This window comes from Brienomyrus brachyistius, chromosome 4 (assembly GCF_023856365.1).
Source record: "Brienomyrus brachyistius isolate T26 chromosome 4, BBRACH_0.4, whole genome shotgun sequence".
In the NCBI taxonomy this organism is placed as follows: Eukaryota; Metazoa; Chordata; class Actinopteri; order Osteoglossiformes; family Mormyridae; genus Brienomyrus; species Brienomyrus brachyistius.
This window is the reverse complement of record NC_064536.1, coordinates 2,154,125-2,175,992: the sequence shown is the minus strand read 5'-3', so window position 1 is coordinate 2,175,992 and position 21,868 is coordinate 2,154,125. Positions and strand designations below refer to the sequence as shown.

The 21,868-nt window shown below is 46.9% G+C and overlaps 2 protein-coding genes across 2 annotated transcripts; one reads left to right on the top strand and one right to left on the bottom strand.

Moving 5' to 3' along the window:
- Nucleotides 1-916: 916 nt before the first annotated feature.
- ranbp9 (RAN binding protein 9) lies at nucleotides 917-15,899 on the top strand. Its single transcript, XM_049011636.1, has 14 exons — nucleotides 917-1,518; nucleotides 6,270-6,381; nucleotides 8,610-8,662; nucleotides 9,942-10,109; nucleotides 10,577-10,599; nucleotides 11,183-11,367; nucleotides 11,483-11,595; nucleotides 12,023-12,131; nucleotides 12,454-12,653; nucleotides 13,102-13,249; nucleotides 13,363-13,484; nucleotides 13,704-13,855; nucleotides 14,342-14,453; nucleotides 14,627-15,899. Exons 1-14 carry the CDS (start codon nucleotides 1,302-1,304, stop codon nucleotides 14,755-14,757), a joined length of 1,845 nt encoding a protein of 614 aa, XP_048867593.1. The 5' UTR covers nucleotides 917-1,301; the 3' UTR covers nucleotides 14,758-15,899.
- Nucleotides 15,900-16,547: 648 nt separating this feature from the next.
- On the bottom strand, nucleotides 16,548-19,270 carry nol7 (nucleolar protein 7). Its single transcript, XM_049011759.1, has 8 exons — nucleotides 19,039-19,270; nucleotides 18,874-18,934; nucleotides 18,714-18,769; nucleotides 18,603-18,628; nucleotides 18,203-18,323; nucleotides 17,796-17,917; nucleotides 17,351-17,428; nucleotides 16,548-16,999 (listed from the first exon to the last, which is right to left on the bottom strand). Exons 1-8 carry the CDS (start codon nucleotides 19,260-19,262, stop codon nucleotides 16,926-16,928), a joined length of 762 nt encoding a protein of 253 aa, XP_048867716.1. The 5' UTR covers nucleotides 19,263-19,270; the 3' UTR covers nucleotides 16,548-16,925.
- Between the last annotated feature and the right edge of the window lie 2,598 nt (nucleotides 19,271-21,868).

The window sequence follows — 21,868 nt, the reverse complement described above, 5'->3', positions numbered from 1 at the left end:
CTGGCCCCCCCATCCTGGGTTGTTCCCTGCCTCGTGCCCATTGCTTCCGGGATAGGCTCCGGACCCCCCGCGACCCAGTAGGATAAGTGGTTTGAAAAATGGATGGATGCTATGTCACAATGTCACATATGTGTTAATTGCAGAGGACACATTTCGTTGTTGTGCACTGTGTGCTGTGGTGTGTCAACAATGACGATTAATCTCTAAGTTCTTCTACTGTGGATTTATTTATTGACAGATTTGTATATAAATTGTCTGATTTGCATATTAATTCATTGAGCAATACCTGCTGCACAATCTAATTACACTGAAGCTGTAAATTGCGTGTCACAGCTGAGATAATGTAACTGGGCCACGGTGAATATCACTGATCTGGAAAAGAATGGATCACCCTTAACATAGAAATTCTTTATTTAGCAAGATGCAGGTTTTCATTTACAGTGAATCAACATCTTTTAATGCCTATTATTCCACTTCTGGAATGATACACACACTTCTGTGTGTGTGTGGTGTTTACATATGGACACTCTGATATCCTCCAGAAATATAATAATGTGAATTTAGACTCTAAACTGCTCAAAAGGCGTGTTTGTTCATTTAGGCCTTCAGAAGCAGAATCCAGCTTCTGGGTTAGCAACTGGAAGACAGAAAAAAATGTTATATGCAGCATATTCTTACATTTTCAATAACTTATCATTGTTTACATCTCGACAGTGCAATTCGTTTATAATTTGATAAACAGTTATCTTAATCTATAGCTGGGCCCGCTACCTATACGCAGCCGGGTAAATATTCTCAGTGAGGTGCGTTAAATCAGGCGTGCCCAGTCGGCACTGTAGGGGGCAGCAGCGTGACAGCCGAGCTGCGGTGCGGTAATCTGATGCGCAGGAGAGGCGAGGAAGACGAAGAATAAGAAGTGGAAACAGAAGAAGTTCGGGCATTGATTGGTTCTGTCTGTGCACGGACTCCGCTCTGGGGGAATAAGTGTGTTTTTACTTTGACTGGGGCTTCTCCTCTCCAATCAGAACTGTGGATCATGCACTGACAACAAACAAAAGACCTAACGAGCTAGCCGCTCATGTCTGGTTTTAATTTTATCTGTCAGATTGTTTGCTTTTAGAGAGAATAAACCGTCTTCTTACGTTTGATTAGCTTGCAAGCAAACGTCGCAGCGCTTAATTCGTTTGCGGGCGGGCCCAGCTCTAGAAGTTTTTTTTTTTTTTATCGGAGCTAGCTTGGTGAGCTAGCTGTCCGTTTGCTTGTAGGTTATATTTTAATAGATAGCTGAACGTCCGATCGCCATGTCCGGACAGTCCTCGGGCTGTGGGTTTCTGATGTCGGTGGTGGTTCACGGAGACTCGACTCTCAGCGAACAGGAAAAAGAGCTCAGCCAGCGTCTCCGGCGACTCTACCCGGCCGTAAATGAACAAGAAACCCCGCTGCCCCGCTCGTGGAGCCCCAAGGACAAGTTCAGTTACATCGGCTTGTCTCAGAACAACCTCCGAGTGCACTATAAAGGTACGACGCGGGGCTGCTGGCTAGCCGCTCATGCTAACCGCCGGCCGGCCAGCTAACGGGCCCTTCAGTCACAAACCAAGCAGCGACAGTCACAGACACCGCCATCACAAACACCTCTCAAAACGGCTAACAAACAAAACAGGCCGTTTTATGAATTTTAATAAACATACTTTAAATGCCGCTACGGCGCGGCCTCTACGTCGGAAGAACTAGCTCGTTAGGTACCATAACGTCTGTGTATATTTGTAAATTTAGAATCCCGGACTTAAACACGAGAATAACGCCAGTGGTGTCCTCCTCGTCGCTATTCGTTTAAATTCCGCGTAATATTAATTATTTTAGCTAACTGCGGCTAAGCTGGCATTGGGTTTGTTTGGTACAAAATGTTCCGGCTAAATGGAGCTAAGCTAAGATAATCCAGCGAGGCTGTCCGGGGTCCCCTAGGCGGCTGCTCGTTCGTACCCGAATATTTCGGCCAATTTCGCCTTTATATTTAACATTAAACCTTGGTATATTGCTGTATTTAATTGATTACCGAGATTAAATTGCGAGCATTTTGTTGCCGCACACTTGGTTAGCCCGATATCGGACAGCTAGCACTGTGGGTTAATAAAAGTGCTTTTTAAATTAATTTTATTGGGATTATGGTTTATTTAAACGCACGGTTCAAGGTGGATGAACTGTCTTCGTGTTTATTATCGAGTGTTTTGGATGTGTGTTGGGTAGCGCCGGCCTCCGGACGTGTCGGCTAGCTGGTTAGCTCTCTAGCTAGCAGGCTATTGTGGCAGCATAACAACAAAAGGCTGCTTGCGGTCAGTCCGCTGCCGTCGGCGTCCATCCGTCCCTCCGCCGCTGCGGTGCCGCAGTCCGGCACCCGGGCGGCAAACCCTGCGGCCACGACCCCCTTTAATGCCCCCGCTCGTTATTCAGACCAGCCCCTGCGGTTAAAACGTATTTTGAGGTTTGGGTTTGGAAACTGAATAGGAGATGGCTGCCTTGACGGGGGCGCCTGGCGTGTGTCAGGGTAAATAAATCACCCGGGTGGGGATACGGCCCCCATACCCCGCTAAGGTGTTTCCAGAATGGCCCCAGTGAACCCAAAGACGCCTTTAGTGTGTCTATGTGACACCCTAACAAAGAGCAGGACAGGGCCACACACACAGACTAGGCCTTGTAATAACAGGAAACTGGGAGGTTTAAGTCCTACACACAGCCCTGACAGAGGAACCCAGCAAAAAGGGGGCTTTTTTTCCCTTGTTGCAGTGAAAACAGAAATTGGGCCTCCCTCTCCAGAAACGTGATGTCTAAGAATAGGGATGGTGCTGCTGTGATGGCTTTAAACACGCTTTTGGCTTTTGGTTGTGCCTGACCAATCATCTTTTTCTTAGTCTTTGTTGGAATCTTTTGAGCTCTGCCTTGGATTGTCCACACGTACAGCTGTGTCACCTTTCAGCTAGTTAAACTGGTTTTCTGTTCAATTATAGCAAGTGACAGTGATGAGTAAATCCTTTTGTGGGTAAGGCATCGATCCATGGCCTATGAAATATGTGTACTGAAATATTTATGTGTTGGTATATTATGAGAAATTAGGGCCACATTTCAAATGTATAAAATATATAAAGATGTTTTCTTTTTATGGCCCTTGTGGGGGAAAATGGTTGTCTTTGATACCTAAAATGCAGTAAATATGACATTCTGCGTTCAATCTGCATAGTAACTGAAGTTACACTAAAGGAAAAACAGGTTTGCAAATGGCTGCCAACGGTCTCTGGTGTGGTTGGTCCTTTGCCTCTGGCAAAGGCAGACCTAGACTGTTTGGGGAATTTAACCTCAGACCCTTCAGGGAAGGGATCTTTCATTATCCCCGTTCCATTTTTAACCGCGCAGCCCTTTCCTTTGTCCAGGCATTCGTGTGCTCTTGTCTGCGTTGTTGCCGGGCGTGCTGTGACCCCAATGGGGAAGGGCTCTGTCCTTAATTATCGTGGCCTCACTGACCCTATGATAGTGTTTCTCAAAACGGTCCTCGGGGACCCCCAGACAGTCTGTGTTTTTGTTTCCTCCCCGTGGACTGTCTGGCTTGAGCTGGGAAGGAGCAAAAACACGGACCTTCTGGGGGTCCTCGAGGACTGTGTTGAGAAACACTGCTCTGTGATATTGTCCGTAGGCAGTGGGATCAAATCCATGTAGCTGACCTGTATCAGACTTGAGAAAAACATACCTTGTTTTTTTAATTCCTGGGTTCAGGTTCCAACAATCATTGCGGTTGAGAAACACTGCTCTGTGATATGGTTCATGGGCAATGGGATGAAATCTATGTAGCTGACCTGTGTCAGACCTGAGAAAAACATACCTTGTTTTTTTAATTCCTGGGTTCAGGTTCCAACCATCATTGCACTTAAATCTTCCTCCAGGACCCTTAATATTTTGTTTAGTCCTGTAATTGCACATTACTTGTTTACGATTGTGTTTATGACTCCAGTGATGCATTCTTAGCTGTTAATTCTTTGACAGTACTCATTGCATTTTGGGGATTTATGAAGTGTGAGACTGAAGGAGAGGTCTCTGAATAGCGACGGTCCAGAACTGCTGTGTTGAGTAGGTGCTGTGGGCACATCCCAGTGTTTGGGTAGGGGGTAGTGTTGGTGTTGCCCAGGCTTGGCACGCTGTTGGTTTTTTTTTGTCTTCTCCTTGCGGTAACCACAAGACCTTTGCCCTCTGAACATTTAGACTTTCTCCACTTGAGATTTCAGGGGGTTGTTAGGAATGTAGCCCTGAAGGAGGAGTCGTGTGTTCGGACCCTGCTCCGTCAAAGGCTTCTGCTTAAAGTAAGAAGGGAGAAGTGAGGAAAAGATTCCCTCTGCTCCAACTTAGGCCTTATGGCTGAAATGTGAGAAGCTAGCGATGGCCGGGTCTGTCATGACCTTCACAGTTCTGGTAATGGTGTTGGATTCTCATGATGTTGTCAGTCCTTAAATCCTTTTTTTTTTTTTTTTTTACTGAAACTGAGCGTGTACAGCATTTGCTGTAGACTGCCTTATCTAAAAACATTAGATCCTTTGTGAGAGCCGCAGAAATAGCTAGTCGTGTAGATCATTTGGGGGGCGTACCTGGTTTAGATTTTGAGCCACCGTTCTACCTATAGTTGCACCGCTGACGGTGGCTGTAATGAAGATTATTTCTGTTTTCTGAAGAGCTCTTTAGGTGCATATGGGGGGGGGTGGTGCCCGTCTGTCTTCACCCGCCCGTCTGTCTTCCTCCTGTGGCTGGTGGGGGCGGAGCTGAGGGTGGCCATATTCTATTTGGGCAGATTTGTTGCACACGTTGTCTGAATGGGGGGTTTGTGTCTCGGGAATGCTCGTCCCCGAAAGAGGTTTTGCCCACGCACAAAGAGAAGTAGCGGCTGGTGGCCCTCCTCCTTCGGGGCTTCTGCGCTTGTTTTCATTGCACATGCTCCTCCTCTTCCATCTATTCGGCCTTCGTTCCCAACTTATTCCATCATCTGTGGACGATGGATCTCATCGGCCGCTCGGCCCTTCGCTTTATTAGTGACCCATAAATATTGTTGTTCAATCTTGTATTGAAACCCTCAGTTGTTTCCAAAGCTCCTGACCTGCCTGGTTGAATTGTCTGAACTGGCTGATTGTTTGAAGTTGAAGTATGTATAGTTTGAAGTATAAGATGTAGTGTTTGCCTCCATTTTTTTTTCTTCCCCTAAGTGAAGGACGAGCTCCTAGTCGGATGCCAGTATTGTAGCCTTCCTCGCTGCCTCGTATATCTGGATTTCACTGTAGCATGACTCCACCTGACAGGTTATGCTGTGTGGGAGATCAAAGCCTGCCTCGGAGGAAGTTCACCACAGAGTGGTTTTTCTAGAACACCTCATTGTCCTCACCCTCCATCTTGTCTGACGTTCCGCTGACGACACCACTTTCCTGAGAGATGTAGCCTCGGCGTCAGACAGGCGGCCGCTGTTCCCGTGGGCTGAAGTGGTCGTGGCCTCGGGTATCTTGGATTGTGGGATTTCGGTTTTCCGAGGGAGATGCGTCTAGTGACCAAGGGCGACCTGGCTCTGTGATCAGAGGAGCCACTCAGAGGCAGACAGTTCGTTAGTCTTTCCTTGGCCTCATGCTAAACTAACGAATGCACCAGTAATGAAATTCTGCTCTAGTGTCACGTTTAGGGCACTTTGTTGATTTTATCCTGTCAGCCACCTACTGAAATGGTCCTAAACATTAACAGTGATTTTTATAATGTTGGTGAAAAAGCGATAGAATAACTACAATTTTTTTCGGAATACATTTAAAGTATTGACTTGATTTGCCATGGGCACAGTGCTCAGGGTCAGTCCTGGGGATGTTTATGTCGGGGGATACAGCTGGGATAAAATGAGAAGCCCCCCCCCCCCTTCATGAACAGTCTGTTTCCTAGTTACCCAGCAGCTGTGTCAGTTGAGCAGAACATGGCTGCTTGATTCCATGCCCTGATTGGTCAGATTCTATATGCCCCACCCCTTCCTCCTCACATCTTATATCACACATAAGCAGACACTTCTCAGGGGTTTCCTCCTCTTTCCGTAACTCTGGCTGTAAAATATTTATATATAAACCACATATTGCTGCATGTGCTGCTGATTTCCTGAAGAAAAAAGGAGCCGGTTCTCTTTTCGCTGCCGAGTGAGTGAAAGGAAAGTGAGTGAAAGCTAACCAGTCGCACAAAGTTGACCGAACCTGCCCTTCCTTTGGTGTTCACAGGTCATGGGAAGACCCCGAAAGATGCGGCTTCGGTGCGGGCGACCCACCCCATCCCAGCCGCCTGTGGGGTCTATTACTTCGAGGTCAAGATTGTCAGCAAAGGCAGGGACGGGTGAGTGGCTAAACAAAATCATTTCGTTGCACTCAGTCTTGCTTCCATTTAGTCCCTTCTGAGAAGTCACCCAGTAGTAGCATCTTTAAATGTTTAGCAAATAAGGCCAATTATGCTACATGCAGTGGAAGTGTAATCGTTTGTTAAACTGCTACGTTCCAGTCGTTCTGAAGTAATGTGCTCTGAGGAAGTCTCTCTGCAGCAAGCTTTCTGATGAATTTCGGGAGCCAGTTTACCCTCATTTGTCTTCTCTGGAAAACAACAGGATGTCACAAATTAGCGCCGATTAGCGGATTGGGCTCGGACATGTGGGATATGGTTTGCGTTTAGCGGCGGCTCTGCGATGTTTACTTCATGAGGGCATGGGAACACAGAGCAAAATTAAATTAAATTCTTGGTGTAAATTATTAAATGTGTTTGATACGTTTAACAACTTGGGCCCTGGCTCGGCTGTAATGATTGTTTCTGGATTGCGGTATAAACTTTTTTCTACAGGACCCAGCAAATCAGTGATTTATGATAATTTTATGTGTTTATGTGGGTGGAGCTTGTGGAGTCTGCGTCTTGTATGGAAATATTGCTCTTTTTAAACTACATTTGTGCCATTTTGTGTTAAACAGATGCGTTTATTGAATTAAAATCTGAGCCAGGACATGTTGTGTAGATAAGCATGCAAGTATGCTGTGGTTCTGTTTGAAATGTTTCACATCAAGCTGTTAATTCATGGGAGTTCAGTCGAGGTGAAAAAGTTAAGTCCACACCCACTAATGCCAAAAAGCACGGCTTTGATTGAGCTCTGAAATGGCGTAACTGTGTTTGTTTTTCCGTAAAATGTAGTTATTCGTGTAATGCTTTAACAGACCTGAATTAGAGTTTAAAATGTCTAATTCTTAAAATGTTGCTATATGTTTTAATTATTCAACAATCAACGTTTTTTTTTTTATATATTAAATCTAACCAAATGAGGCACGCTACAGAATTAGTTGCATTAATCTCTCAGTAATAGTCTAATTGCGCAGTGATCACACATTAATTGCTGGCAAGCGAAATGAACTGTAAGAGAGAAAAACATTTCTAAAGATTCAGGCATACCAGGGGTCCAGTTAACATGGCGCAGATGAGAAGGTATTGAGATCATAAGTGGTAGGTGCACCAATCCAGTATTCAGAATATTATCGCCACCCATCTATGTCCCATACTTACTTATTCAGTTTTCAGCAGTCTGTAAGAAGATGGCTCCTATTTCTTGTTAAATCAGTCCAGTCAATTGTACAACACCTTTTTCTCATTTTAGATGTTTTTTTTTTTTGCAATAATTAAGCTGAACATTGAAAATGTCACTTTTTTGCCACTGAGTATGAGCACAGTGACAACCACCTACTATGATGTCATGCGCATACCCTTTGCAGTGCAAGGAGCGTAACAACATTTGGATAAGAGGGAGACAATCTGGAAGTATTTTACGCTTTTAACAACATCTAGTAGCAAAGTGATTTGCAGTCTTTGTAAAAAAACAAGGCTTTGAGAGGTGGCAGAAGTGTTTAGTGGGAAATCCCACTAAAAGTGCATGCAGCTGTGGGAGATGGTGCGAGAAATGCAAAAAAAGGCAGTGGGTGATTTGGGAGTCGCTAGCTTGGGCTGTACTCGCTACAACTTGTGATACACGAAGGCCTGCTATCGTAATGAAGTGTAAGTGACACTGTTGCTAGTGTGAGAGAAATTGTGGGACATTTTAAGCGTTCGTCACATGCGTATACTTTCCTGGAAGATATTTGGATTGAGCAGCAAATCCCTCAAATGCTTAAAACATGAATTGAAACTAAAGGTTTTTTTTTTTTCATTTGTATTTGCTAGATCAAAAATTATTTTAAAAATGTATAGTATAAATGCATATATTTTAGTCAAATATTACAGTAAAAAGAACTCTTGCATTGGAATCTATTGGAATTGTTCTGGAACTGAAAAAATGTGGATTGGCCCTTTATACACACTACCACTCTATAATGCATTTCACATCGAACTGTTAATTCATGTGCATTCAGTGGAGGTAAAAGTTTAACTAAAGGTGCGTGAGCAATCTGAAGCTGAAAGTACAGCTGGTGGTAGGGTGTCCCCCCATGGAGGAAGAGGAAAAGTTTTCTCGAGTGTGTCCTCTTGAAGGCGTCCAAGGCACAAAGAGCTCCGTCTGTCGTTTTTCTCCTCGTCACTTTCTGCTGTCGCTTTTTCAGGTACATGGGGATCGGTCTCTCAGCCCAAGGCGTCAACATGAACAGACTCCCAGGTGAGGTGCAGTGTGCTGGGGTTCCGCGGTGGGTGCGTGTGGCTGGCGTGGGAGGCCAGCCTCACTTTCAAGGCATTCTGGGTACAGAGAGGGCCTACTGTAGAGGATGGGCTGTTTGTCACGCTGCCTGAAAAATAATATTCAGTTATGTTCATCCTTGGCTCTAGTTTTGAGTCGACCTTTTGTCCAATGGAGTGTGGCTTCTGTCTAGTGGGGTGGAGCTTTCTTTTCCTATATTTGTTTTGATTTGCCGATTTTTTGCGTTTGTGCAGTTTGTACCTTGCATGTTTTGCCACCCAAGTTAGGTTGTGCGGAGAACCTCATTTAGAGGATAACCAGCCTGTGTGTAATGCAGGTTACAAGCCATAAGGTGGCAGGTAAAGCGATGGTCTTGCCAGATTCCTGGACTAGGGCGAGAGGTTTAGACTGTGTCATGGGCACCTCGCTGCCTGGAGTGCTGTGCCATTAAATGAGTAACTAAACTAACCTCCAATACACCCCAGGGGGGGTGGTTCTGGCTTTAAGTGGGTGTGCACCTGTGTGGCGGGTGTTGCCGAAATCGCTAACGGACATCAAGGAAATTTCATCGGGGTAAATGTAGGACAGTAAGTGAAGGACAGGATAGAGGAGAGGATGTAGGGGACGACGGAGTCACATGACCCCGCCAGCAGAAGGCCCCAGACCACAAGGCTACGGAGGCCAGCAGTGGACAAACCTCAGGTTGATTTCTCAGCCACTGTATTGTCGGGAAAGGTGAAGCTGTAGCCTGGTTGCAGATTGAGAGTCTAGAGGCACTGTGATGCCTGGTAGCTGCAGCGCTCAGACCCTCTCTGCCTTACTGATAACGGCCCGTTCCACTTGGGGAGATGTTGTCATTTGCATATTTGCTGTGTGTTTTTTTGCAGTGTCTGTCCTCTTTTTTTTGTTTTCATGTTTTGTACTATTTTCCCTATTGTATACTATAGTGTACATCAGGTGATAGTACAGCACTCACTGTGCCAAGTTTCTGTTTGGAAATGTGGTCACTGATGTTTCTGTGATGGCACCCTCCTAGCCTGTAAGGACGCCACGCCTTCAGTGAGCCAACATGCTAATCCAAGCTCTACTGCGCCTGTTAATGCACAGTAGAATAGGTGAATTGAAGGTAATCTGTATATCTTGAGCTGTATGTTGCTTGTATCAGCCTGATTGCTTTCGCCATCCACGTTCCAGTCGTAAGAAATTGCCCAGTGCCTAATCAAAAAATCTGGTTGTGATGGCCCTCCTTCCGCTTCTTCAGGTTGGGATAAACACTCGTATGGTTACCACGGCGACGACGGCCACTCCTTCTGCTCCTCGGGCACGGGGCAGCCGTACGGGCCCACGTTCACCACGGGCGACGTCATCGGCTGCTGCGTGAACCTGATCAATAACACTTGCTTCTACACCAAGAACGGCCACAGTTTAGGTAGGATGGCACAAGGAGACGCGCCTGCAGAGTCAAACGAGGACATTTATGGCCTCAAAAACATTTACAAAATTATGCTTACGGAAGTAAATCTGTCAGAACTGCTCTTTTAAGTTTAAGTTAAAAGTCAAATCAAGCCACTGATGAGAACCTCGTTATGGGGGTGTCCCGTTAAGTCCGCTCTCGCTAATCCCAGAAAGCAGGCCAGTTACTGTGTGATGGTAGTCTCCGTGAACCCCTCCTCTGTGTGAGTGGCTCTTAGAATTTCGTGTGTTTGGGAGGGTTTCCCAGAAGCTGGAATGCTTGTGGGCTACTTCTCTGGGATGTTTACTGATGTATCGCTATGGACGGGATGTGGCGTTTTCATTATGGTGTGTTCGGTGTCATTTTTGCCGTGATGGACGGTTTATGGCTTAATATGATGTGTCTGACATGTACTGAAGTTGTTCTCACCTCTGGCTTCTCAGGTATCGCTTTTACTGATTTACCGGTGAGTGAAAATGGATGATCGTCTTCATTGGAATGTGTTTGTCTTCCTAGTAAAGCTTTGTGATCTGTGGGGTATTTATTGTGAGTTTATATGGGTGTGGGCTGTGTACTACAGGTAAAGCTGTGTGCTACCCTGTTGGTAGAGAAGTTTCTTGTCTGGGGATTCACTGAAAATATTAACTTATAGACCTTCAATGGGAAAATATTCAGTGCTTTCTGCAAGAATTCAGTGCTGATGCACAACTTGCTCTATTAAGCAGATTTTTAATTATTACTACTATTATTATTTAAGTAGGGGTGTTAGAGATTTTGGCCCCCATGAAAGCATATCCCCCAACCCAGACCAATGCAGATATGTTACAAGTTTTTTAGACTCCCTGTCACTCAGGGGTCCTTGGAATAATCCTAACTGCCCCCCCTGTTATGCCCCCCTGTCTTTTAGAAAGCTATTTACAGGATATTTATGATGTTGCGATGCTTGTCATCGGTGCCGAGATGAGATTTTAGCACTTATGCTGCTGTTGGGAGAGTCTATAACGTGGTTTGTCTGTCGCACACCGCCCTGTGTCTGCCCCCCCCCCCAGCCGAACCTCTACCCCACAGTGGGCCTGCAGACGCCCGGCGAGGTGGTGGACGCCAACTTCGGGCAGCACCCGTTCGTCTTCGACATCGAGGACTACATGCGCGAATGGAGGACCAAGACGCAGATGCTGATCGGCAGGTTCCCCGTCGGGGAGCGCGAGGGCGAGTGGCAGTCCATGATCCAGAAGTGAGTCTCGGGCCGACTTGGGGTCCGCCGCTGCCGGCAATGGGGCAGACCAGCATCCTCCCATCTGCTTCACGGCCCCAGTGACCCACGTCTCTGCTCTGCTCCCCTCCGGCAGGATGGTAGCATCGTACCTGGTCCACCACGGTTACTGCGCCACAGCAGAGGCGTTCGCACGTTCCACGGACCAGACGGTGCACGAGGAGCTCGCCTCCATCAAGAACAGGCAGAGTGAGTCCCCCCCCCCCCCCCACCCAATGTGATCTTAGATCCGCATCAGGCTTAAGAGTTCGATGTCCGCTTGTATTTGTCTGAGAGGCCATGCATAGCTCATACAGGAATCGCGTATCAGTCCTACAGCGTGGGATCCAGTAACACAGCCATGACTTCCGATGTCATCTTTAGCCCCTAGCGGCAGAATGCATTTTCACTGAGAATGTATTTTAAAAAAAAAAAAGGGACCCAAACCCAGACTGACAGGACCCAGACTATCTACCAATCAAAATGAAATGAATTTATGACACGCCCATTGGGGAGGGGCGAGAGGGTTCCGACACAGGTTGTGTGGATAGCATGCGAGCCTAGTGCCCCTCCTTTGTGCTCACCCCCTATAACACGGTCACCCTGTGCCCACCCCCCCCCACCTTCTGCCCTGCAGAGATTCAGAAGCTGGTGCTCTCAGGGCGGATGGGCGAAGCCATCGAGACGACACAGCAGCTGTACCCCAGCCTCCTGGAGAGGAATCCCAATCTGCTTTTCATGCTCAAGTAAGCGTCTGTCCCGCCCGGGCCCTGGGCCGGCAGTGGGCGTGCTTGGGCTGGCTCCCCGTTTCCAAATCTCACTCTCATAAAATGAGACATTCTGTTGATTATAACCTGCTTAAAAGCCGGTGACTTTCCTTGCTCCTATTGGCCTGGTCCATGCCTGACTTGACATCCGCTGGAGTTTCAGTGTACCGTTTCCCGTTAAGGCATTCACCAAGCAGCGCCTACTCGTGTTCGTTTGAGCCGAGTTCGCACCAGCTGTACAGGCATGGCTAATCGATCCCTGAGCGCGGGGATCAGGTAACATGGCCGTTTCTCCACACAGGGTGCGGCAGTTCATAGAGATGGTGAACGGCACGGACAGTGAGGTGCGCTGCCTGGGTGGCCGCAGCCCCAAGTCCCAGGACAGCTACCCTGGCAGCCCCCGGCTCTTCGGCAGCCCTAGCCTGAGCCCCAGCCACGGGCCCAACATCCACAGCCTGGCCTCACCCACCAAAGCTGGCAGCTCCCACTCCTACCTGTCAGGTGGGTGAATGGCCGCTGCTCTCTAGCAATGTGCAGACCTGCCACAGGACAGTTATCACCCCCACTTTCAGCTCAGTCTCTTAGTCTTCACAGTCAGCGAAAATGAGATTAAAATGGAATGGATTTTGGGCATAATGAATTGCGGAGGGGGCGGTTTGCTGTGCTGTTCGCAGGCCAGGCTTTCCGTTAATGCGCCAAATTCGGCCTGAGCCAGTCGCTGTCGCAGTGGCCCGCTGCTTGCTGGAGGAAGCATTTGATTATGCCATATATACAACACAGGGCCTGCCATTTGTCTGGGAAGGGTAGGAGGGACAGTTTCTGCCTGCTAAATCTGTATTCCCCCCCCAGTGTATCAAAGTGGTATAGCCCATCTTGGGGCAGTTTGTGTATTCCAGCCGATAACTCCCTCCCCCCTTTCATAACTCCCTGAGTCGCTTCTCCTCCCCAGGTTTCGACAGCAGCTGCAGTAACGGGGTGGCACCCGCAAAGCCCCACCCCCTATCCCACAGCCACAAGCAGTCGCCCCCGACCCTGTCCAATGCCGAGCTCAACACCATCAACAGCACGCGGAGTCAGCATGGAGGCACCTGTACCAGGTGGGGAGGGGGGAGGAGCCTCTGCGAGCCAGTAGGGTGCATTAAAATCGTATGCTAATTGTATGGGGCGGAGCTTCACATGAATGACCCGGAGCTGCTTGTGTGGGCTGCAGCAATGACGTGGACATGGAGGTGGACCACTATAGCAACGGCGTGTCGGAGACCACTTCCAACGGCTTCCTGAACGGCAGCTCCAAGCATGACGTCGAGCTGGAGGACTGCGATAACGACATGGGTACAGTGGGGCTCCCTCTAGTGGCCAGTCTGCCTCACTGTCACTGGCTGTATTCTGAAGCAAGGCAGAGCTGCCTTTTGGTCCATGTTGGGTTCAGTGGAGGCTTGGCTGGCTGTCAGAGAGCCGTCTCTGGGTCCAGCATTGACCCTGTGTATGTATGTATGTGTGTGTGTGTGTGTGTGTGTGTGTGTGTGTCCGTGTCCGTGTCCGTCCGTGCAGATGTGGACCCCACCCTGCCCAGGCGGCAGCTGTGTGGCGGTAGCCAGGCAGCCATCGAGCGAATGATCCAGTTCGGCCGCGAGCTGCAGAGCATGAGCGAGAACCTCCGGCGTGAGTGCGGCAAGAACGCGGCCAACAAGAAGATGCTGAAGGTATGTCTGATCCTCCCCCCAGGGCCTGAACACCTCCTCAAAACCTGGAACTGGGCCTAGATGACCAAGAAGTGGCAACCTCCAGCACGCCTGTTTGCTCATTATCCATAACGGGAGCTTTCGGCACCCTCTGCAGGCAGCCACATGCTACTGCATTCAGACACACACGTATTCGAGTTAATTTTACCATTGTTTCTGGTCCATACAATGCTGACGTTAGGGTGGTCAGCTGCCTGCTATGAGGCAAAGCAGGGTTTTCACTGCGTTCCAGCAGTGGATGGGTTTATTATAATCATTTGGGGAGGAGATAGTGACGTCTGTCTGCTCTGGGTGTGGATGAATATTCTGGCCTTAGTTCTCTATTCCCTAAACTTCTCTAATAGCTGTATGTACCCCCTGTTGTTGATAGGTACATGTTAATAAGAAGGCAGCATTGCGAGTGGTAGTCGGAGCGTGGGGTTGAGGGTCTATGCTGTCTCTCGGCAGGATGCGTTCAGTCTGCTAGCCTACTCGGACCCCTGGAACAGCCCGGTGGGCTACCAGCTGGATGCCATACAGAGGGAGCCCGTCTGTTCCACCCTCAACAGTGCAATATTAGGTAGGGCCCTGTCATTGTGTAGAGTGGACCCAAGAGGCATGCCTGGTTGCATCTGGCTGCTGTTGGGATGCTGGGTCTTGAGCCTAACTGTGGCCGGGGGTTGATGAAGGCAGTAAATCCCACCCACCACCGTTTTTCAGAGTCATGTTTCTTCTGTCCTTCCCCACACACAGAGACCCACAACCTGCCCAAGCAGCCCCCCCTGGCCCAGGCAGTGGGTCAGGCCTCCCAGTGCCTGTCCATCATGGCCCGCTCAGGCATCGGCTCCTGCGCCTTCGCCTCTGTGGATGACTACCTGCACTAGCTATGCAAGCTGGCTCCGCCCCCTTCCCCTGCCCAGGCCACACCCCTCTGCACAGGGTGTCAACTAGCCAGAGGAAATACAAACTCGTCTTTGTTCCTTAGATTATTTTTTTTATTACTTCCTTAGCGGGGACAGGCTCTGATTGTCAGTTAACTTTGGTTTCCTAGTTTACAAGGCATGGTGCAAATGACGAAGATGATTATTGTTGTTATAATTATTATTTGCCTAACTTGCATATACAGTGTACCTGTTCTCGGTTTGAAAACCAGCGCATTCAACACCACAGACTAATAAAAGTCCCGATACTCTACATCCCTGAAAGTCACATGGTGTTCAGAGAGCCGTCGTTTTCTAGTATCATTCACATGTACGTCACGCACGGTATGTGTGTTAGCCTGTGTATATATATAAATATATATTTAAAAACTTAATGGAATTATATCAACAAAAAAAAAAGTTTAAAATATTTAGCTACCAAAAGTAAGAAAACCAAAAAAAAAAGACAAAAAAAACCTTTTAATATAGAATAAAGCATCTTTTGTGGTGGATATTTGTATGGACACTTAGTGTGATATGCCGTTATTGGGTTCTGTGGTCAATTTTGACAAATCCCCCCCCCCCCCCCCGTCCTCTCCATTTCCCCCCTACCCAACGGTTGGGTGCAGCACCTTACTGGTCAGCACAAGTGATGTTGGTGTGGCGCGATGTGTTACCCCCCCTCCTTTCACTGAGTTGTATATTACTGGCAACGCATATCCTGCAACCACCAAGCACTCAGGAGCCAAGTTGCCTTTTCATTTCCCACCTCACACACCCCCCCCACCCGATCCAGTTCAAACCAGTACCTTTCGTTTTGGTTTCATTCGGTTTGCTTTTCGGATCCAGGTTTGGCGAACTTTATACCTTCTGCACCGTGGCGTAGCAGAGAGGGGAAAAATGGAAGAGAAATAAAAAAAAAACAGTATTGTCAATAACACTGTGGTAACATGACATTTACAATAAAAACCAAATACCTAAGACGGAGCGGTCTTAACTGTGTGCATCCTGTATTTTTCTAAATGCCGTGGTAAATATTTGCTTCTCATGTGAGAATGAAACTGTATGACTGATTAATTACCCATTAAAGTTCACTCTGAGGGTCATTTCAGTGTCAGTCTGTAACTCCACACACACTTGCTATAGTGAGGCTGTGGCCTTTGGCTGATTTGTCAGCAGACAGTCCTCAGGTGCCATAGTGTTGGGCAGTGGGAGTAATGGGTAGGTGTACCACCTAACTGGGGCAGTGTGGCTCATTGAGTTAGGATGCTGTTTCTGTGACCGGGAGGTTGCTGGTTCAAATCCCAGCATCAGCAGGGTTATTTCACCGTTGGGCCCTTCAGCACAGCCCTAATCCACCCCCCCCCTTGCTACAGGGCACCCTGTTTTCTCACAAATGTATATCATGTTGGACAAAAGCATCTACTAAATATGTAATGTAAACATGACACGCTCCCCCTCCCCTGTAAGAGCTCTTTCTGTGTGACCCCGTGACAGCCTCATCCGCATCAAAGCTACACAAACATGTTTCCCTCCCGTCAGTCAGTTTTCAGTTCAAAGGCAAGTTAAGCTAATTGGCATCTCCAGCTGCCCATTGTGCATGAGGGTGAATGTGCCGCCTGGGATAGGCTGCAGGCCCCCTGTGACCCAGAGCAGGACAACAGAGGTGGATGGAAACAGCTCACTCAGATTAATCTCCATCCAGCAATCAGGAAAAGCTCCCAATACAGACCGATATACATACTATTAAAAAATTATATATAAAAAGCAGTTTATCTGGGTTTATTCTGCAATTTTTCTGTATACATACAACAATGCTGTCACAATTGTTACTGGGTAGGGCTTGGTTTGGGCTATTTGACTTCAACTGAACTGGTATTACAATTAATCTGGAAAAAAAGCCCAATAAACAAAGCTTTTCCTGACCAAAAACACAAAGATGATTCAGATCCTGAGAGCTGACTTAAGTCCTCCTTGGATGTCTTCCGCTTCTGGGATTTTCACTTCAAAGAACCAGGGAGTCGCTAAAACGTTCCCACCCTTCCTCCCCTCAAGAAATGCCTGCCCCAGCAGACACGTGATGTGCGAGACTGAAGTCCAGCAGCTTCTCTCTCTCCGTCTCCAGGGCGTCTTCAGCTGGCCTCCAGCCCTCGTTTGTGGAGCCACCGTTTCTTGAAGTTCGCTGCCTTTGCCTTCTGATTCTCACCTGAGAGGAGCACAAAGATCTTAGATGCGCATAACACAGGTGCCCCCTCCCACCGACCAGACAATGCGATCGGAGCTTTGAAAAGGGGGGCAGTTGTGATCTAGCAGATTAGGACACTGTGCTGGAGATCAGAAGGTCACTAACTCAAATCCCTAGGGTGGCAGAGTGATGTTACTGTTGGGCCCCTGAGTGAGGCCCTTAACCCCAATTATTTAGCATAATTAGAGACAATAATTCGCAAACTCGACACTTTGGCAAGGCAATGTGCCAGCAGACAGGTAGGCCCGGTCTAAAACACTTAATCGCCTGCTTGACTGCCCCTCCCCCAGTTCCAAGGAGAAGCAAACTCACCCCACTGCTTGGACACAAACATCACGGCAGCGCTTTTGTTCTCGCCCCGTTTGTTTTCCAGCGACAGGAAGTGATTCACTGAGGAGGAAGCGGAAGATCATGTGACCAGCAGCCAAATACAAGTGATGATTCACCCCCAGCTTTGCCGGTTCATCATCAGCTGACATCGAGCCTTTCTGGATGTTTATAACCAGACTATTTCAGGAACACCCCCCACCCACCCTTTAAACCTGTACATATTTGTCTTTACGTCATTACTTGTTAATGAGCAGATGACAGACACACTCGTTGCCATTTAATGATTAACAATGCACCCGCTGCAAGTCACCTTAGAGCAAAGATTGATTCCGTGGCGACGGGCCTGTCGTGAGAATCTACCGGTAGGAGCTGCCTGCACGTCTGTGTGTGTGTGCGTGCGTGTGCTGTGCCATCGCGATGATCTCACCAGGGGCCCGGTTGGACTGGGGGCTGTACAGACGGGACTGCAGGAACTCGGCCGCTCTCTGCTGCTGCTTGCTGGTGAGTGGCTGATCCTGAAGCCTCATCACAGAGTACCCCCCCTTTATTCTGAGCAAAAGGAAAAAAAAAAACCTGCATATAAAGACGTGCACCAAACCAAGCCTTACAGGGTCAAACTCTACAGCTCCTCTTCCATTTAACACGGAATGTCAGATTAAGTACTTCCTCAGGTACATGAACATGCACCACACAAACAATAACAGCTACTCTGTGTACTCAATTCAGAATAACGGATTCATCAACATCTGTTTATGCAAAACAAGCACTGTGTGCTCAATACAACAAGCTAATTCTTCCCGTAAAGCATTTTCCATTTAGGACATTTTCCTCCACCTCCGTGTCTTAATTCTTTTCTTTTTCTTCTTCCCCGATGCCACTGTCGTCATCTCCTGCTCCTCTTCCTCCTGACTGTCAGATCCTTCCTCCTCCTCCTCTTTACTCACCTCTTCACTACCTGGAGCGAAAGGAGATTCCTGTCACACGCTGTAAACATTTATAATTAACACACCTATCTCTAAGTGGACAGCTGACAAAATGGAACATTTTTCATTATTATTCATTCGCTTGTGAGGTTTATAAAGTAATGCTCGGCCTAAATTATGTCACAGCGCTTTAATGACTGAGCCGGTCGGGGGGGGGGGGGGGGGGGGGGGTTCTGTGGCAAATTCTGAACTAATATGATTATAAAAACCACACACTTGTACCTACTGCATTATTCTACAGCTAGACATACCTTTTGCTTCCGGTCCCTCTGGATTTCTAAAAGACAAAATGGGTTTAAAAACATATCATTTTAGTTTATTACAAACATTATTGGTGTTATGCCATCAAGGTAGACATTTACTTCGTGGAAGCCGAATCGATTTCCTCTAGAATTTCATCGGGAAGACGTCTTCTTTCCTACAGGCAACAAAAATAATGAAAATAATAATAAGTAAAAATGTCTTTACCCACAAGCGTACATAAGTAAAGTTGAACGTCTAACACGGACCACAAATCTGTACCTTCTGCTCCTGAAACAGCTGCTGTTTCCTCCTCCGCTTTTCCTTCAGCAATTCCTTCTCTCTGTATAAAGATAAACACTTTAATTGAGCCTTTTAACCTTCATATGGTGAATCTTCTTCAACATGCAAGCAGGGTTTCTAAGGCATCCCTGGTTCACTATGCACCTTCTGGCGCTGTCGATGGCTTCTTTCATGCTTTGAAGAGCAAGCGCTTTTGAATCCTCAAACGTCACTTCGTCCGGGGCTTCGTCGTCGCTCGAATCAACGCATGACTGTAAATGTTCTGTCATTTTTTTGCTTTCTGATTTTCTTTTTCGAACACCAGCATTCCCACGCCGTTTATCCGCCATCTTTGAGACTATCTGCGATGAACGTGCGCGTTCAACCATAGAAATCAGGTCTGTTAGAAAAGGGCTAATTACTGCGCGGCGCCCTCTGCAGGGCCGGATGTTTTTAAAAATTATTATTATTGTAACTAATATTAATCGTTTTTTTAGTCAAAAGGTTGATTGTTTCCTAATAGGCCGAATGCTGCTAAATATTTTACTCACAGCTCTTCGCCTTCCTAATGACACAAACCTTTTGCAAGCATAGCATATAGTTTCAGCATTTTACACCCCACTTAAGTTTTTTAAATTCTTTCTTAACATTAATTAGCTACATGATTACCTTAAAAGAGTTGGTAAGTGAACCAAATTTCAATACCTAAATATGCGAATTTACGGAGCGCAGTTTAGTGGAGAAAAAGTTAGTGAAGTACAGGGACGGTCAGATAGAGAACCGGGTAAGATGCGAATATATATTTCCAGCAATTACCGAGCTATACAGTGCCGTAAAGCTTATGAAGTTATAAATATGCCACGGATTAAGCATCTAGGACTGCTATTAAGTTAGAAAGTTGTTTAAAATATATAGCAATATATCTGAAATATACGCACTATTTCTCCTTTCAGTAATATTGCTTTTGCTATGGTACAGTAACACAGAAATCACCTTCCAATCCATACCCGTACATGTTACTGCACACCACTACAAACGAAGAAGTCCGCCAGTCCTACCGAACACGCCTGAACACCATGAAGAACTCACAGAATTTTACAGTTTTTCTCTATTGCTTTGGTACATTTCAAGAGACATCCTTAACATTCTCACGGCTATAAGGGCATTTCTAAAAACAGTTCCTGCATGCAGCAAAGCACCGTGGTTTAACTGGAAAAGCCTATAACTTACACAAAACATTCAACTCGTGTCTCAAAGGCAAATCACTCCGCCAATAAATAAGTCAGCGCCACCAAAATGCTTAGATATTGTTTAGGATGTCTGATCATTGTTTTGCTCAAATACTGTAAATATTGTAGCACTATAACTTGTAGCTACATATTCATTAGGAAATACAGGATACAGATGTGGTCTAGGACTGACATAACCGGTGAACAGAGAGTGGTTTAGATGTGTTCAGATATACTGTCAGTATGTCTGTGTAAGCATATTCTCCTGAGCTCCACGATCCTGAATGACAGTCGGTTCCCACTTTCTCATTATCACTGACTGATCATTTTCCGTTACTTATTCATGTCAGAGACACCAGTTTCAACACTCCAAGGCTCTATATTACGAGATGTAAAGTTTACTGGCGGGGGCGAAATGGTGGTGCAGTGGGACCCAGGTTCAAGTCTCCGTCTGGGTCACATGTGTGCAGAGTTTGCATGTTCTCCCCATGTCGTCGTGGGGTATCAATGGTTTTATCAGCCCCAGACAGAATCTGTGTTCTGTATTTCCTGCTGGATATTTAGCTGCAAGTTATAGTACTATAGTAGTTACAGTATTACAGCATACCCAAAACAATGATCAGACATTCTACCAATATATCTAAGCATTTTGACTCTGTTGGTTAAAACAACACTGATCGTACTTTTCTTTTTGGTGGTGCTGACTAATTCATTGGTGGAATTATTTGCCTTTGAGACATGAGTTAATTGTTTTGGGGGAGTTACAGGCTTTTGCAGCTAAACCGTAGTCTTGTGCTATATGCATGGACTGTTTTGAGAAGTGCTTGTATAATCTTGAGAATGATAAGTATGTTTCACGAAATGTGCGGAAGCAATCGAGAAAAGCCGTGAAACATTTGGAAGTTTGTGTGAAGCGATGAGAAATGACAAATTGTAATTGTCATTTGAAACGTGCTCCACAGCAATCGAGAAAAACTGTAAATTGGGAGATGGGTAAAAACAAACACACATTTCACACTGAGTGTGGTTATGCGTTAACCTCTATACCAAACCCAAAATGTGATTCCCTGTTAACCCTGCAATAAGTCGTACTTACGCCTATCCACCCATCCGTTATCCTCCACTTATCCGGGGTCGGGTCGCTGGGGCAGCAGTCTAAGCAGGGATCCCCAGACCTCCCTCTCCTCCAGCTCCTCTGGGGGGATACCAAGGCATTCCCAGGCCAGCTGAGTGATGTGATCTGTCCTGAGTGTCATGGGTCTGCCTCGGACTCCCCCCCAGGGAGCCGTCCAGGAGGCATCCTAGACAGATGCCCAAACCACCTCAGCTGGCTCCTTTAGATGTGGAGGGGCAGCAGCTCTACTTTGAGTCCCTCCCGAATACCTGAGCTCCTCACCCTATCTCTAAGGCTGAGCCCAGACACCCTGCAGAGATTGGGTGGCAGTCGAAGGCAGGGGCCTCGATGGACCAATCATCTGCAACCAAACCTGGTACTTAGTGTTATTTATACATCAGTGCTATATATATATTGTACCATCCTGGTCTTGGTATGAGCTGTAGTTTTATAGTAAGTAAGTAGTTTCTTGTTATTACTGTGGTTGCTGCTTTTCTTGGGGCAGACTTGAGATATAGGGGGACCGTAAGATCCTAAAGAAGGGTGTTGGGAGGTTATTTTAGGGGGTGTTTGTGGGCTCTCTCAGTTACGTAACTCTCTCATTGCTGTTACAGTGCTGATTGATTGAAAATGCTTCCATTTCACAAGAAAT

Coding starts and splice junctions, on each gene's coding strand:
- ranbp9 (XM_049011636.1), top strand. CDS start 1,302: ATGTCCGGACAGTCCTCGGGCTGTGGGTTTCTGATGTCGGTGGTGGTT. Junction 10,110..10,576: donor CAAGAACGGCCACAGTTTAG/GTAGGATGGCAC, acceptor CTGGCTTCTCAG/GTATCGCTTTTACTGATTTA. Junction 11,368..11,482: donor TGGCAGTCCATGATCCAGAA/GTGAGTCTCGGG, acceptor CCCCTCCGGCAG/GATGGTAGCATCGTACCTGG.
- nol7 (XM_049011759.1), bottom strand. CDS start 19,262: ATGGTTGAACGCGCACGTTCATCGCAGATAGTCTCAAAGATGGCGGAT. Junction 17,918..18,202: donor AAAAGAATTAAGACACGGAG/GTGGAGGAAAAT, acceptor CCTTTTGCTCAG/AATAAAGGGGGGGTACTCTG. Junction 17,429..17,795: donor CCAGTCCAACCGGGCCCCTG/GTGAGATCATCG, acceptor CTTCCTCCTCAG/TGAATCACTTCCTGTCGCTG.